The sequence below is a fragment of the Neltuma alba genome, unplaced genomic scaffold (assembly GCF_004799145.2).
Source record: "Neltuma alba isolate B1F8T4 unplaced genomic scaffold, ASM479914v2 tig00003194_pilon, whole genome shotgun sequence".
NCBI classification, from domain to species: domain Eukaryota; kingdom Viridiplantae; phylum Streptophyta; class Magnoliopsida; order Fabales; family Fabaceae; genus Neltuma; species Neltuma alba.
Window position 1 is genome coordinate 1,383 of NW_021633182.1, and position 14,508 is coordinate 15,890.

At 36.1% G+C, this 14,508-nt stretch overlaps 3 protein-coding genes across 3 annotated transcripts; 2 read left to right on the forward strand and 1 right to left on the reverse strand.

The window, feature by feature from the left end:
• The first annotated feature begins 368 nt into the window (after positions 1–368).
• LOC114740903 (WD repeat-containing protein 55) lies at positions 369–5,422 on the forward strand. The gene is made up of 16 exons (XM_028929155.1): positions 369–478; positions 1,538–1,707; positions 1,817–1,849; positions 2,137–2,201; positions 2,341–2,428; positions 2,525–2,597; positions 2,905–3,011; positions 3,178–3,220; positions 3,317–3,373; positions 3,508–3,584; positions 3,712–3,760; positions 3,849–3,895; positions 4,016–4,089; positions 4,400–4,455; positions 4,731–4,851; positions 5,043–5,422. The coding sequence occupies exons 2-16, from the start codon at positions 1,613–1,615 to the stop codon at positions 5,111–5,113; spliced, it is 1,056 nt and encodes a 351-aa protein (XP_028784988.1). The 5' UTR covers positions 369–478; positions 1,538–1,612; the 3' UTR covers positions 5,114–5,422.
• A 1,115-nt stretch (positions 5,423–6,537) lies between these two features.
• On the forward strand, positions 6,538–11,618 carry LOC114740904 (ribosomal RNA small subunit methyltransferase, chloroplastic). The gene is made up of 11 exons (XM_028929156.1): positions 6,538–6,721; positions 6,934–7,083; positions 7,470–7,526; positions 7,719–7,817; positions 8,443–8,538; positions 9,364–9,448; positions 9,956–10,008; positions 10,479–10,562; positions 10,690–10,800; positions 10,902–11,068; positions 11,169–11,618. The coding sequence occupies exons 2-10, from the start codon at positions 6,940–6,942 to the stop codon at positions 10,965–10,967; spliced, it is 795 nt and encodes a 264-aa protein (XP_028784989.1). The 5' UTR covers positions 6,538–6,721; positions 6,934–6,939; the 3' UTR covers positions 10,968–11,068; positions 11,169–11,618.
• A 705-nt stretch (positions 11,619–12,323) lies between these two features.
• LOC114740899 (uncharacterized) lies at positions 12,324–12,851 on the reverse strand. The gene has a single exon (XM_028929152.1). It carries the CDS (start codon positions 12,849–12,851, stop codon positions 12,324–12,326), a length of 528 nt encoding a protein of 175 aa, XP_028784985.1.
• Between the last annotated feature and the right edge of the window lie 1,657 nt (positions 12,852–14,508).

Consider the following 14,508-nt stretch of genomic DNA (forward strand, 5'->3'; position numbering starts at 1 on the left):
TAAATGAATAAGATTTTAAATAGCCTTAAGTCATCGACATTTAATCGAACAATTAGCAATATGTTAATCTTATAATTTGTTTGATTTATTGGGGAAAATATATTTGCAGATAATCCCAGTACTTATGACTTATTTTTAATAGACCAGAATTTGGATTATTAAATTCTTTAGACCAGAATTTGGATTATTAAATTCATTATTCTCCCTGTGAACTCTTATCACCTTGAACGAAAAATTTGGATATTTTTCTGGATTATTAAATTTATTACCCTCCTTTCGTCCTTTTTTTTTTAAAGAAAAAAGAAAAATAGAATATAACCCTTCTTGAATGACGCGCTGCGGTGCCTCGCCCCATCTTCGGCCGCCAGCTCTCCACTCGTCGAGCTTCGGTTTTCCAACGACGGCTCTGCCAACTCAGTCCAGTCTCTGCCCAGTATCCGGCGCCTTCTTCCAGAGAGAAACCCATTCTCTCCGACAGGTTGGATTCTCTCTCCCTCTTTCCTATCTCATCATCTTCCTCGAATAAGCGGCCTTGTTGAACAACCGTTGACCATTGGTGCGGAGTATATCATTTCTCTTTTATATGCTTGAGGAAAGAAATATCGTTTCTTCCCCCCCCCCCCCCCGATTTCGCTATCATTGTTGTATGAATATGAACTACTCGTGAATCAAAGAGACAGTAGATAACTCAACAATCAATATGTGTGGGTGCGCGCGCGCGCGCGAAACCAGTTTCTGAATAAGCCATAAAGTCTTATGCTTTACGATGCAATGGCCAATGCACCCACACTTCTGGGGACCACGATGCCAAATGCTAGAGGAGAAGGGTCTGTAAAGAAGAAAGATATCATCAACTGAGCAAATTGCAATTATACAGCTTTTTTTTTAAAATATAGATATCTTAATTAGTTTTTTAGTTAAGATAGGGCAATTAAATCCCATATCATGATTTCTTTAAACTAGATTTATTTGGTTAATTACTAGACAAGTTGGAATCAGTAATGTTTAGCATTGCTGTAACTTAGTGCTTTTTTGCTTCTGTGTACGTGTTTGCATAAATTAAGGCAACTTAGTGATTGTATTGTATCTTATTTAGTTTTTGTGAAGTACTAATTCAGTGATTCTTTAAACTTTTCTTTGCTTATGATTTAAAATATATTAATTTAATTGCATCCGTTTTAACCATAGTTGGGTTGCAGTTTGACCACTGAACTGTGAACCAGTATCTTGATTGATTCAACAGATTTTTTTTAATATTAAATATTGTTGTTGGTATTCTTAAATATAGGTATAGTTTTGAGTGGTTTGGTTCGGTTCTGATCGACCAAAATTGAAGCAAACTAAAATTTAATTAACTCGATTAGTTTTAGCATTATGAAAACAAATCAGACCTCACTTATAGTTGCTTTTGTGTGTTTGCTTGCATGCTTGCTTTTTTCTCCAGTTCGGTTCGGTTTGATTTATTTCTGTTTAATATGTATTGTTTGGTGTTGGTCACCCTTAAGTTGCTGACCTGATGCATTGCTGGTAAATCCAGAAACTGCAGCTTGGATTTAAGCTCTCTTCAGGATTTAGGAGCCTTTGAAAACAGAGGCAGCTAGAAGTAAATTAAATGGAGATAGATTTGGGGAAACTTGCATTTGACATTGACTTTCATTCATCGGATCAGCTTGTTGCTGCAGGATTGATTAATGGTGACCTGCATTTGTGAGTTGACTAATGTTCAGTTTTTCACTCTTAGCTGCTTCTTTCGTTAACTTCTTGTTTGTGTTTAATTATCCTTTGCTAATATGTTTCTGAACTCTTTCCCTGGCAGATACCGTTATAACCCTGATAGCACACCTGTAAGGTATTATATTATACATCTTACTGCTTTTGCAGTTGTTGAATATTTGACCTGCATGCATAGTGATTTATGTTGTTTCCAAATTTCATCCATATTTGGATCAATTTTCTTTTTTATAGCTACAGTATAATGGGGTCTTGCTAGGTTGTTGAAGCTCATATATTCTTGCTTTTATCGTTGATGGATATCTACCCAGTTGCTTTATGATTTTATGCTGCTTCCAAATTTTATCCCCGTTTGCATGTGTTTGCTACTGTTTATATTTATATAGTAGATTGGGGTCTTGCCAGATTGTTGGAAGTTCATGCGCACACTGAGTCTTGCAGAGCTGTTCGCTTCATTAATGATGGACGTGGTAATGCATTGTAGTTTTCCTTGCATTCTTTCTTTTCTATTATTATTATTGTAATTATCGTTATTATTAATGGGGTTTTTTGATAGTGATATTTTCATGAATATAATTGGCCTTTGAATTGCCTATGCTTCTATTTTAGCACTGTTGACGGGTTCTCCAGATTGCTCAATCTTGGCAACAGATGTTGAAACTGGATCTGCCATTGCCCGTCTTGATAATGCCCATGGGTGGGTGGATTCTTTTTCATGAAATGATTATGCTTTCTTAATGCTTAGCACGATTATTAATTCCGAATTTTTATGTGGTGGTGTTCTATAACGCAGGGCTGCAGTCAATAGATTGATAAATTTGACTGAGTCAACTGTTGCAACAGGAGATGACGAAGGGTGTATCAAGGTTACTTCTTTAATTTCATTTATATGTTTTGCTGCTGTGGAGAACATCTTGTATCTAGTGTCTCATTCTATTTTTACATGCCAGGGGAGGAGTGTTAAAAGACTAATTTAATCTTCCCTTCGCATCTTTTTTAACAATTATGAATTTATAATCCTTTGAGTCATGGTTTGTCCCCTGTAGTGCGTTTTTATGTCAACTAATTTAAAACATACCATTTGCATAGCAAGGACTTAGAGTGAAGTTTCCTATCATCATCTACTTGTTATGAACATTTCATGTCAACAGAATGAGCTTTTTCTCATTGCAGGTATGGGATACTAGGCAACGTTCTTGTTGCAATTCATTTGATGCCCATGAAGATTACATTTCAGACATGACTTTTGCATCTGATGCAATGAAGCTGTTGGGAACAAGGTATCATTTATTGCCCTTGTCAATCTAATTTTACTATAAATTTTATTTTTCGCTTAAGTGGATGCACTTCCATGCGCTGCATAAATATTTTACTTTTCCCCTACCCTATCACCTGTGACTTACTGATGCATGCTGAGTTTTTGGTAAATTTATTTTCCATATGAAGTGGCGATGGGACTCTATCTGTTTGCAATCTTCGAAGAAATAAAGTAAGTTATGCATCTATTGCTTCCTCTCTCTCTGTTTTTTTTTTGTTTTCCCAAATTTTTAGTGATACATGCCCTTTTATTTTCTTCTACTGATAGGTCCAAGCTCGATCTGAGTTCTCAGAAGATGAGCTTCTGTCTGTTGTTATAATGAAGGTACTGTATTCTCTCAGTCAATCTTCCTCTTTTCTGAGTTCTCCATGCATGATTCTCTGTTAAGAGTGACTGATCAATCTCATATTCCTTAGAATCGCCGTTTAACTGATTTGGAATTCTTTTTTAAATGCCAGAATGGCAGGAAAATTGTCTGTGGATCACAAACTGGAACCCTGTTACTGTATTCATGGGGATATTTCCAGGATTGCAGGTACTTGATGTGGCACTGGGTGCAATTGATGAAGTAATTTATTCTTAATTGTTAAAAAGGCAAAATTCAATGTTCGCTCTCCAGTTGGCTCTAACTCATATTCTTGCTTGATGGCTTTGATGTTCAGTGACCGGTTTATTGATCTCTCATCAAACTCTATTGATGCTTTGTTGAAGGTGAGTGGGTAACATGACTATTTCAGCATTACTAGGCTTTTACCTTATTCCATAATCAATCAATAAAAATTGTATATCTCAATTTCAGCTTGATGAGGACCGTATCATCACTGGATCAGAGAATGGGATAATCAAGTGAGCCTGTTTTGTATGAGGGCCTTGTTGCCTTTGATTCGTTCATGATTTTATCCTATGTTCATTGATATGCTTTTTCCAGTTACATTTATACTTGTAATAATTATTATTTTTTCTCAGTCTGGTCGGAATATTGCCCAACAGAGTCATCCAGCCAATTGCGGAGCACTCAGAATATCCTATTGAACGACTTGGTAATATACTCACTTGTAGCAAAATTTGAATCTTGCTGTATCTATTGGTGGGACTGACATATTGTTTGGAGCCTCCATTGCTTCAATTAGCATCTCAACTTGATCGCTGTAGCGAAGCAATTTTTCTGTAATTTTATTCCTGTTAGATTACTTTTCGTTGTTTGTTCTCTCTCATTGTCTACAATAATGTTTATTCACAAGCAATATATCTGCTTCTGTTTTAACTTTGGCTCCTGATCTTGATCTGGATGATGGGCCATGATTAATTTGATCTCACTATGCTGACCCGTGGTTTTCTCTGGTTTTGTAGCTTTTTCTCATGATAGAAAGTACCTTGGCAGTATTGCACACGATCATATTTTAAAGGTACACTTTTTACTTCACTTTTTCATATATCGCCTTGGCCAAAGTAGAATGGAGTTACTCACTATATCAAAGACGTGGAAATAACAGTGAAAAAGAAAATGGATGGAAAAACTAAAATAAACTAATTGGATAAGTTGATTCATGTTGATTGCTGTCAGTCGCCTGAGTTATTATTAATGATATTAGATGAATTGGTTCGCTAAAAATATAAAAACGACTGGAATGATATTTATATATTATCTTCTGAACTTCCTGGGACATTTTTTCTTTGGCAGCTATGGGACCTGGATGATATACTACAAGGTTCAAAAAGCACACAAGGGAATGAAACGGAGGTGATTGATAGCGACGGGGATGAGATGGATGTAGATGCTAATCCTTCTAAGAGTGATAAAGGTATGATCTGCATTGTTGTAGTTCTAGATGTTATAAATGGCCTACAAATACATACTTGTCACGTCTGATGCCTTTCAATGAATGGCTCTGTTCAGCAACGTGGCTAATTTAACTGTTGGGACTGGGAGATATGATACATGATTATTTGGAGGTTATTTCTTGTACTGCATTTTATATCGTTACCTTTGCAGGGACCAAGAGAAAGAATGCAAGTAATGGCCATGCTATAGGTGGCTCCAACAATTTTTTTGCGGATTTGTAGATTGCTGGAACAAAAATTTGCTGTTTGTGTTGATCCTCCAAGAAAGGTGTCAGTATCGGCTTGCACAAGTCAAGGTTGCCAACTCCTGGAGAAGCTCTCCTGGTTGGATAATTTTGGTAGTGATAAACAAGAGATAAATACGTAAATGGTGTTTTTTGTGATCTTGATTTCCAAATGGTTGGAATCTGAAGTTTCTTTTGGTTTTGATAGCATGCCATGTTTTCCGGGAATACAATATGATAGTGTTATCCATGCCAGTTTTGCATCTTTATATCACACTTTATTGTCAAGCAGCGGTTTCCATGTAAATTAAGTTTGTTTTATCCAAATAAATCATTCTTCATCCCTTTTTAATTAAGAACAAAACAAAAAGTAAAAATAATTTTTAAAATAAAAAGTACTCCTCAAATAAAATTAAAAATTAAACAATGTCATTAAAAATATGGATGATATTTTAAAAGAAGGCCACGTTGGGAGACTTTTGGCCACAATCTGAATAGAAAATCAGGTTAGATAACGTGGTGAATAAAAATATGATTTTTAAAAGGGTTAAACACCGAATTAGTTCTGAGAAAGTTTTCACTTGCTCCTGCTCCTCTCTTCGCTTATGGAATTCAAGAGGCGATTGGATAGCATAAAAAAATACTATTTTGTAAATCAAGATGAATTTTTTAAAATTATAATTTAGTTTCCATCTAAATACTCTTCTAATAAGGTTCTATTGGACTGGACCCACTGGTTCTTTACCCCAAAAATACACACACACACGGGGACACACACTAGTCTACAAACGAAGTCTAGTAGGTAGAAGGTAGTATTATGTTTATTTTTACGTGTTTTCTACCGCATACAGAAATAACTTCAGTTTTATGTCTTTTATCCTTAGTTCCGAGCTCGAGAAATCCCTTCCGTTGGACGCAGAGCCGTAGACACAAGCTTGGGATTCAAATTCAGGAGAAAAAGAAAGAGAGGCAATCAATTTTACATTAACATGATTTGAGTTATACTCTTTTGATCTTTAATATAAGACCAATTTAACTAATTTGATTAGATTAAAAAAGTTAGGAAAGTTAGTTAATTTTAAGAAATGTGACATATTTTTTCTAAAACACCATAATTATCTTTCTTAATACCCCTCTCCCTTTCTATTTGATTATGGTTAAAAAAATATTCATAAGGGTAATTTAGAAAAAATTGATAAATATGAGAAAAGGATTTTATGTTTAGAACCAAAACTAATACAATAGTTAGTTTCTATATTAAGGATGGGAAGACTATTATTACACTACGTAGGAAAATATATTAATTAATTTCAAAGCAAGCAACCACCCAACCAGCCGCTAACGGATAATCAAAAGCATGTCTCCTTCGCCGACGTGCACTGTTCAATCTCTCCCACCAACATCACATGCCGCTTTCCTTTCGCGCTGCCAGAAATCTCCGCCTCCAGCATGTGTCAGTAGTACTAGTGAACGGATCAGAACGCTATGTGTAGCTTCTGCCGATGGAAGAAGTGGAAAAACTACTAGACCGAGCTCAGACGACTACCACGCTACCATAAGAGCTCTCAACTCTAAAGGCCGATTCCCCAGAAAATCCCTCGGCCAGGTTCTCTCATTTCTAAATCTGTTTGTTTCTGGAGAAAATTCTGGGAACTATACGTTTTTTTCTCCCTTTTGGTTTTCAAATGGCCGTAGTTTTAATTTACTGTTTGGGGACTTTGATTCCGTCATTTTGTCGAGCACAGGCTAGGTGTGCAGATGGCTGCTTGGTATTAGTTGGAAGTGGCTTCTCAATTGTATTCTTTTATTTTTCTGCAGCATTATATGTTGAACTCTGATATCAATGAGGAGCTGGCTCGAGCGGCTGGTGTTGAAGAAGGCGATGTGGTGTTGGAAATTGGGCCGGGAACGGGTTCTTTGACTAATATTCTTTTAAACGCTGGCGCATTTGTTCTTGCAATTGAAAAGGTTTGCTGCTGCTTTTCATTAAGGAGTTTTTCTTCTAGACAAAGATACTTTCTTTTCTCCAACCTGCTGATTTCTTCATGGTTTGCCTAATTGTTGACGTCTAAGTAGGTTTGCATTTCTTCTCCAACCTGCTGATATCTTCATGTTCTATATAAATCTGTGCGTTTATATGTTATTCGTCTTGGCATAATAAGTCATGTCAATGCTGCATGCTGTGTAAAAACATTTACTTTTGGTGTTTTTCTTAGTTCCTAAACGGTTTATAACCAATGGCAATTGAAATTTGCTGATAACATATTTTCCAACTCATCAGCGAGGGAGGTTGCATATTTCTATATTTTACTTGCGCTCAAGATTTGTGATTTTATAATTCTGTTCGGATTTAGGATGAACACATGGCTGATCTCGTGAGTGAAAGATTTTTCGGCACACAAAATTTGAAGGTACGACTCCTGGAGACATTTCAACTTTATATTTCATGTTGACGAGCTATTTTTTCATAATACACAGATAAAATTTTTTATTTTCAGTCCAGTGGCTTTCCTTGCCTATAGTTTCTGTGTTAAAATTTTAACCATTAGGGACCTTGTTGGATGTACTGATTATGAATAATGTTGATATTGTAATACCTGCAGGTATTGACTGAGGATATTGTTAAATGCCATGTCCGCTCTCATTTATTGTCGTTGCTTGGCAGCACAAGGCAAATGGATCCAGAAACCAGACAGGCAAAAGTAAGGATTGCACTTCTTATACATAAAGAGAATTGCTAGTTTTAGAAAATAATGGACAAAGCATCTCTGATCTGATGCCGTTATCTTGATTTTCAATGCTTATATTGGCAATACATTGAGTCAGATGACATAGTCAGTGTAACCAAAATTCTAGTACGTGGTACACCCTAGTCCTATGTGATAGAAGAAATAAGCTTATTAGATTGCAGATTCTAAAAGCAATCTTTTGATTTTAAGAGTTTAATATCCTTTGTTGGTGTACTTGTAAGGATATTATTATAGAAATTTGCCCAGGTTTGTTATCTCTAGTTCAATGGATTACGCTTCAATTAAGCATGAAGATCAAGCATAATGCTTTCATTTTTGCTCTTATATGTCTTTGCGAGTTACTGTGCAACACTAATTTTAGTCGTTCCATCCTTTATATATTGTCATTAGTGATTCTCTGTATGACTAACATCATAACTGGAAGTTATGTGTTGAATTGGATATCCTTAGAATAGCTAGAAATTCACTTAATGCAAACTTCACCGTTCTTCTCTGGCAGTAAATTATCTGAGACTTCCAGAAAATGTATTATTTCCTTTCTTACTTCTTCAGTAATCTGTTATGGGTATTCTTTTAGGTGGTTTCCAACCTTCCCTTTAATGTAAGCACAGATGTGATCAAGCTTCTTCTTCCAATGGGTGATATTATCTCACAAGTGGTTCTATTACTCCAGGTTAGCATTGATAGCTTTCTCATTATATGTTTTGTTGTGAATTAGATATGTTGTATCAGAGATTCAAATTATTGGTGGACCTATATCTAACAGCTCTTTCAATCGTTACTCTTTGACACGGTATCGAAACTTTCATAACCATTAGTGTTACATTCCTTCTTGTTTCATGTGTCACAACTCAATTAAATTTCAGTACAGAGTAACAAAGCTTGTGCTTTGTGTGCACTTCCAGCCCTAAGAGCTTTTTATATGAGAGAATATGCAAGATATAAGAATAACTCCTTGGCCTATACACTACGGGATTGCCTTTTCTAGGATAATTGGTCCATGAAATGTTGATAAATTTAACCTTCCAAGATATGTTTGCCATTTATTTCCATTTATCATTCTTCATTCCTATCGCCCCATGTTGGCCTAGAATTTCTGATATTCTCATCCCAATTCACCGTGCCATTTCCACCCGACTTGATCCCAATGTTCAAGGATATCTCGTATTCTATTTTCGGGATGAAGAATCTCCAACTCATTAGAATAGGAGAAAAATACTAATGAAACCTAAAGTCGTGTGCAAACTCATTTTTAAAAGGCAGTTTGATCAGACAGAAACTAGAGTGATGAACAGAGCTTCTCTCTCTCTGTTTTTTTTTTACTAAAAAAAATGTAGAAATTTATATACGAGCACCCTCTAACATTTTTTATTCTTTATTATTATTATTTTGAAGATTTAACCTAATGGCATTAGATTATGGAAGCCCTTCACAATGTTAAAACAAAAAAGGGACTTGTAAATATAACGACGATTATGGAAACTGAATATCCTTGCAGGAGGAGACAGCTTTGCGCTTGGTTGAATCATCTGAGAGGACCTCTGAGTATCGCCCCATCAATATTTTTGTTAACTTCTACTCAGGTACTTATGTAGTAATTAAATAAATTATGATAATGGTCAAGAGAAAAATAGGGGGGAAATGCTGAACATGAGATGCGCATGAATGAGACATGAGATAAACAAACCTTGTGCCTTGTGGCATGCAATAGTGTCCTATGCTTGCAAAGCTGGGAAGTAAATGCGATGTGGAGGCTGACCGTTATGTTTACATCTGGCTTGCGTTACGAATTTTCATGAATTATTTTCAGAGTCATATATTTGAAGTTTAGACTTGATTTTTATAGTATAAATGTGTAATATGTATTTTATGGCCCACCTGAATCAACTGTCAGATTGAGTTGAATCAATTGACATGTGGCCCAATAGCTTCTCGGGTTCAATGGCTAATCTAGTTTTAGAAAGATTGCATGCAGTCCCAGTTCACCACGGATTGCTTATATGTCAAGCTGAACTGTGAGAATTTGATACCTAGTACCAGAATTTGCTTGATTGAATGCTAAAGCTGTTGTTTATCAATTTTCTTTGCAGAGCCAGAATACAAATTGAGAGTCCCCAGGACAAATTTTTTCCCTCAGCCTAACGTAAGTGATTATAGTCCACAAATATGACTACTATATGGTGTTTGTGCTGGCATCTTCTTAATCCATGCGGGCAAATAGACTTTTTATTTAGATCTTGAGGTTAAGTTCGCCAGCCCTCTTTATTGATTCAGAAAGTGCAGCAAATATTAATAGAGCCCTTGCTTGTCTAAATGATACTCTTTAATATGAATGACATAAGGACAGCTATCATGAGAAACAAACACAAGAAAGTGAAGAGACATTACTAGTGATTAAAGTAAAAACATTTTTATGCCTAGATAGAAAATCAAACCTAAAATATAATTTGTTAACAGAGAACCTGAAGTGTATTATGATCGCAAGAGTTCGTAGTCATTGTGACTACTTGTTTATAGGGTTTCTATAGTGGTTCATTCGAAGCTATTGTAGAGTGACAGCATAATTTCTGGGTTGGATCATTAATCAGTTATTCATTTTTCATGTTTGACTAGGTTGACGCAGCCATTGTCACATTCAAGCTGAAGCAAGCGAGAGAATATCCCCAAGTTTCTTCCACCAAAAGCTTCTTCTCAATGGTAGCTCTTTTCAAATAACCATCCATTGAGCTTTTATAAATTTTCTTCTCAATCTACTTCTCGCTACTGCGTATCAAGATGTGATATAATTTTCTTGATGATGTTACTCATTGCTGCATGTTTGTAGGTTAACTCAGCATTCAACGGGAAACGCAAAATGCTGCGGAAGTCACTTCAGCACATATGCACATCTGTAGAGATCGAAGAAGCTTTGAAAAGGATAGATCTTCCGACTACTGTGAGTGATCAAATCTATTGCTCTCAACAAACGCTCATTGGCTATGATGTTGTAGTTTTTAGTGATTATCCTTTTCTTGCTTGTACCTCTGGTGTTCACAGTCAAGACCTGAAGAACTCACATTGGATGATTTTGTTAAGTTGCATAACTTGATAGTGAAAGGATAACAATGTAGATTTCCTTTTGAATTTCTTACACAAGAACCTTGCAGAAGGTCCAACAGTTTCAGATATGAGTAAGGCCCCTTTTCATACACAGTGAAATGCAGGTTTGTACCCATGACCTTTATGCAAACCACAGACTCGTCGTTTTTACCACTAGACTGCGCATAACATAGTGGCTTACCAAGGGTTTTTCCGTTGTCACAGATTTGGAAGTTGAAACCAAGCAGTGCACTAAAAGATGAAATAGCGCATATGACTTTCCCAGTTCAGGGATGAATTAGAGAGCTAGATCAGGAACATTTTTTCCTCATGTTTTTTAGTATAATAGTAGCATGCTCACAACTGAAGCAGAAATGCTGTTTCAAACCATATGTCTGATCGCAATGTGTTTTGTCACCCTCTCACCAAATACACAAATGCACAGGGCCATCTGTGGAAGATCCAAATTAATGTAAAGTCAGGTCAAAAAAAGTGCACTCCGTTGTGCACTTTGTAATGTTGTAATCTACTGCTAACAGAGGCAATATATGTAGCTCAAATGAACCCAGTTACATTTAGGGAGCAATCTATATATCCTATCCTGATGACATGACTGGAGCTTCCTATTTTAGCAAATCTTGAAAATATTAGTTCCGTCCATCTTGCTCATAAAAAGAACCCTTCATGACAGCTTTTTCTTTCTTGTTAAGCCATCCAGATGATTTGCCCTTTTTCTTCGCCTTTGGCCAACAGATAATTTTCTTGTATGAGATAATCAGTTCTGATCTATTGTGTTAAACATGCATAGTTACTTTTTTTCCAAAAAAAAAAAAGGTTTGTTCTTAATAATGAGGTGAGTGCAGTAGATTAAAAAGTTTGTTAAACAAGCATTGTTACTTTTTTTCAAACGACTGGGGGAGGTCTCAACATCGCCACAAGTCATCCTTCCAAATACAGACCAGTAAAAGAACTTAAAAGCCTCGAACGTGTAGGTGCCATTCAAAATACTTGTCTCTGATATCACGACCAATATTTTTACTTTATTGAGTCCGTTTTCCCGTGGATTGAGGAGTGTGAGAAATAAATATAGCTTGTCATTAATAAACCTCACAATGGATTTCATTATGTACAGAATATATGAAGACTGATAAATTGATCTTCTATTCTGAAGCAAGACACTAACAAAACAAAATTAGCTCCGCAGCTCTTCTAGTCATTTTCATCAAAGCCAGAACAAAAAAGTGAGCACATGGAGACTACGATGTTACCCACAACAATGTTCAGCCTATCTGCCCTGTGAGGGCTACAAAATGATGAATATCTCTGCCTTCATGCTGAAGACTAATAAATAGCCCGTGTTTCTTCAATCGCCCGTACTTTTCATCCATGAAACTGATACACCAAATCCAAAGCCCTCAACCTCATCGCATGCGCATCAAAATCCTTCACTCTCCCAACCAAGCCATCTTCGGACAACCGCCTCTCCTCTGCCGCCGCCGCAGTGGACGGTGAAAGCGGCCGCTTCGGTCGCTTGTTCTTTATGAAGCAATCTCTCATCTTCTCCTCGACCTTCTCAATTGTGCCTCTGGAAATCTCCACGTTTGCCTCAGCCTCATCGTCGTCATCCCCAACCTCCATGGGTTCGTTTCCGTTGGCATCTTGGTTGACGCCGGAGGCAGAGGAGAAGGAGTGTTCGGCCGGGGGGCGTGGCGGAGGGGGGAAATCGATTGTGGAGAGGAAATTGGAGAGATTGCGATGGGCACCGTGAAGGGAAGTGCAGATTTGGAGGAGATGGGTTTGGTCGGACGCGGAGGGAAGTTGTTTTAACATGAACGTGGCTTGTTCTAGAGAGAGGAGGAGGTCTGCAAAAGGTGGAGCTTCAGCCATGAAATGCATAGACCCCTTCATCACCCTGCAACTCACGTTTGATTACATAATTATAATTAGTTTTCATAATTGTTAACACAACAATAACCCTTTTTAGTTATTGGGGGCCCAAAATACCTTGTTTGGGCTTAAGACCGTTCACTGGGTAATCTTGCTCACAAGTTTAGGCCCAAACAACGAAAGCTATCTAAGAAGGTTCTTTTTGTCAAAGCAAAGGGCCCCGGCCTGAGCTCCATCTATTTTCGTTTGCCTCTTTTTGTTCCAACTGCTTTGGTAAATACTTTTTTATTTGGTAATATAGATTTATATATATGTGATATTTCATTGGAAAAGGTCTATTTTCCCGATTCCATTCCACAAAACAAATTTTATCTCACGTTTTATCTGTGTCCCTTCATTTCAATTTTGTTTAGCGTAACTTAGCACATAATTAATTTCAAGTCACTGTTCCTCTAGAGGTTTTATGTTAAATATTGTCATGTGGTAGTGTTAAACTATAAATATCATTGTTATGTTTCGAATTAATGGTCACATGAAAAAATGAAAGTGCCACATAAGCTTTCTTATCCAATCTTTATAGTCATGGAAATAAATCAGAGTGGGATCCAAATAATTTAAAAACTAAATTACTTCCGGTCCTTAATATAAGACTTTGTTTAATTTTTATTTTGGTTCTAAATATAAAATCCTAATCCAATTTGTCTCTCATATTTATGTATTTTTTTCCCAATGTAGTCTCTTTAATAATGGTAATTCTAGTCAAAACACTTAATTAGCAAGGACATTTTAAGAAAAACAACACCTATTTATTACAAATAACTAACTTAACTTCTTTTCTTAATCTACTCAAATTAGTCAATTAACTCTTATATTTAGAACTAGGACGATTTGCTAGCATAATGATATAGAAAGAATCAGAACTAGTAATTAAGATAAATCTATGCATATTGTACCAATGATAAATACAAGTGAGAATGAATCTATACAATTTTCACAAACAGAATTGTTGATGCCCCACGGACATTCTATAATGAGGGGCTAAAATTGGAATTAAATCTATGCATATTGACGCTTGCTAAGCAGCTCATTCTTGGGAGACTTGTTAAAAGTGGTAGGCAGTGTTACGCGGAGGGACCTCTCTATAAGAAGGAAACTCCCTTTTCCTTGCGACGTACCTCGAATCCATTCTGTAACAAGAGATTGGAATCAGGACATTTCAAGCCAACTAGTCATCATTTATTTTTCATAATTCATATTCGCGACGCCGAACATCTCACGCAATTCATAATTATCTTACACATTATCATAATACAAAGCAGTACATCATATATACATATATATATCAAACTCCCTTCAATTGTGTATATGAAAGAATTTTTTATAAGAAATAGGAATAATTTGTTCAAATTTTTAGTATCATTTTTTTATTTTTATCCTCATTTATTATTGGTTTGTCTCACTGCATTAATCACCCACACACTCACCCTCAATCACCATCTCTTCACAGGTGAAAGTGTTTTTGAAAAATAGATTATATTTTTTTTTACATATTTATTGCACATTATTTAACCAGTTTTAATTAACTTTGATATGCAAATCCTGTTATTTGTCTCCTCTTATCAAGGAAAAAGTGGAGGGAGTAACTTTATAAGGTCTCGTCTCATCCGAATAATCTCTG

Coding starts and splice junctions, on each gene's coding strand:
- LOC114740903 (XM_028929155.1), top strand. CDS start 1,613: ATGGAGATAGATTTGGGGAAACTTGCATTTGACATTGACTTTCATTCA. Junction 3,012..3,177: donor ATGAAGCTGTTGGGAACAAG/GTATCATTTATT, acceptor TTCCATATGAAG/TGGCGATGGGACTCTATCTG. Junction 3,221..3,316: donor GCAATCTTCGAAGAAATAAA/GTAAGTTATGCA, acceptor TTCTACTGATAG/GTCCAAGCTCGATCTGAGTT.
- LOC114740904 (XM_028929156.1), top strand. CDS start 6,940: ATGTTGAACTCTGATATCAATGAGGAGCTGGCTCGAGCGGCTGGTGTT. Junction 7,527..7,718: donor TCGGCACACAAAATTTGAAG/GTACGACTCCTG, acceptor TAATACCTGCAG/GTATTGACTGAGGATATTGT. Junction 10,801..10,901: donor GGATAGATCTTCCGACTACT/GTGAGTGATCAA, acceptor TGGTGTTCACAG/TCAAGACCTGAAGAACTCAC.
- LOC114740899 (XM_028929152.1), bottom strand. CDS start 12,851: ATGAAGGGGTCTATGCATTTCATGGCTGAAGCTCCACCTTTTGCAGAC.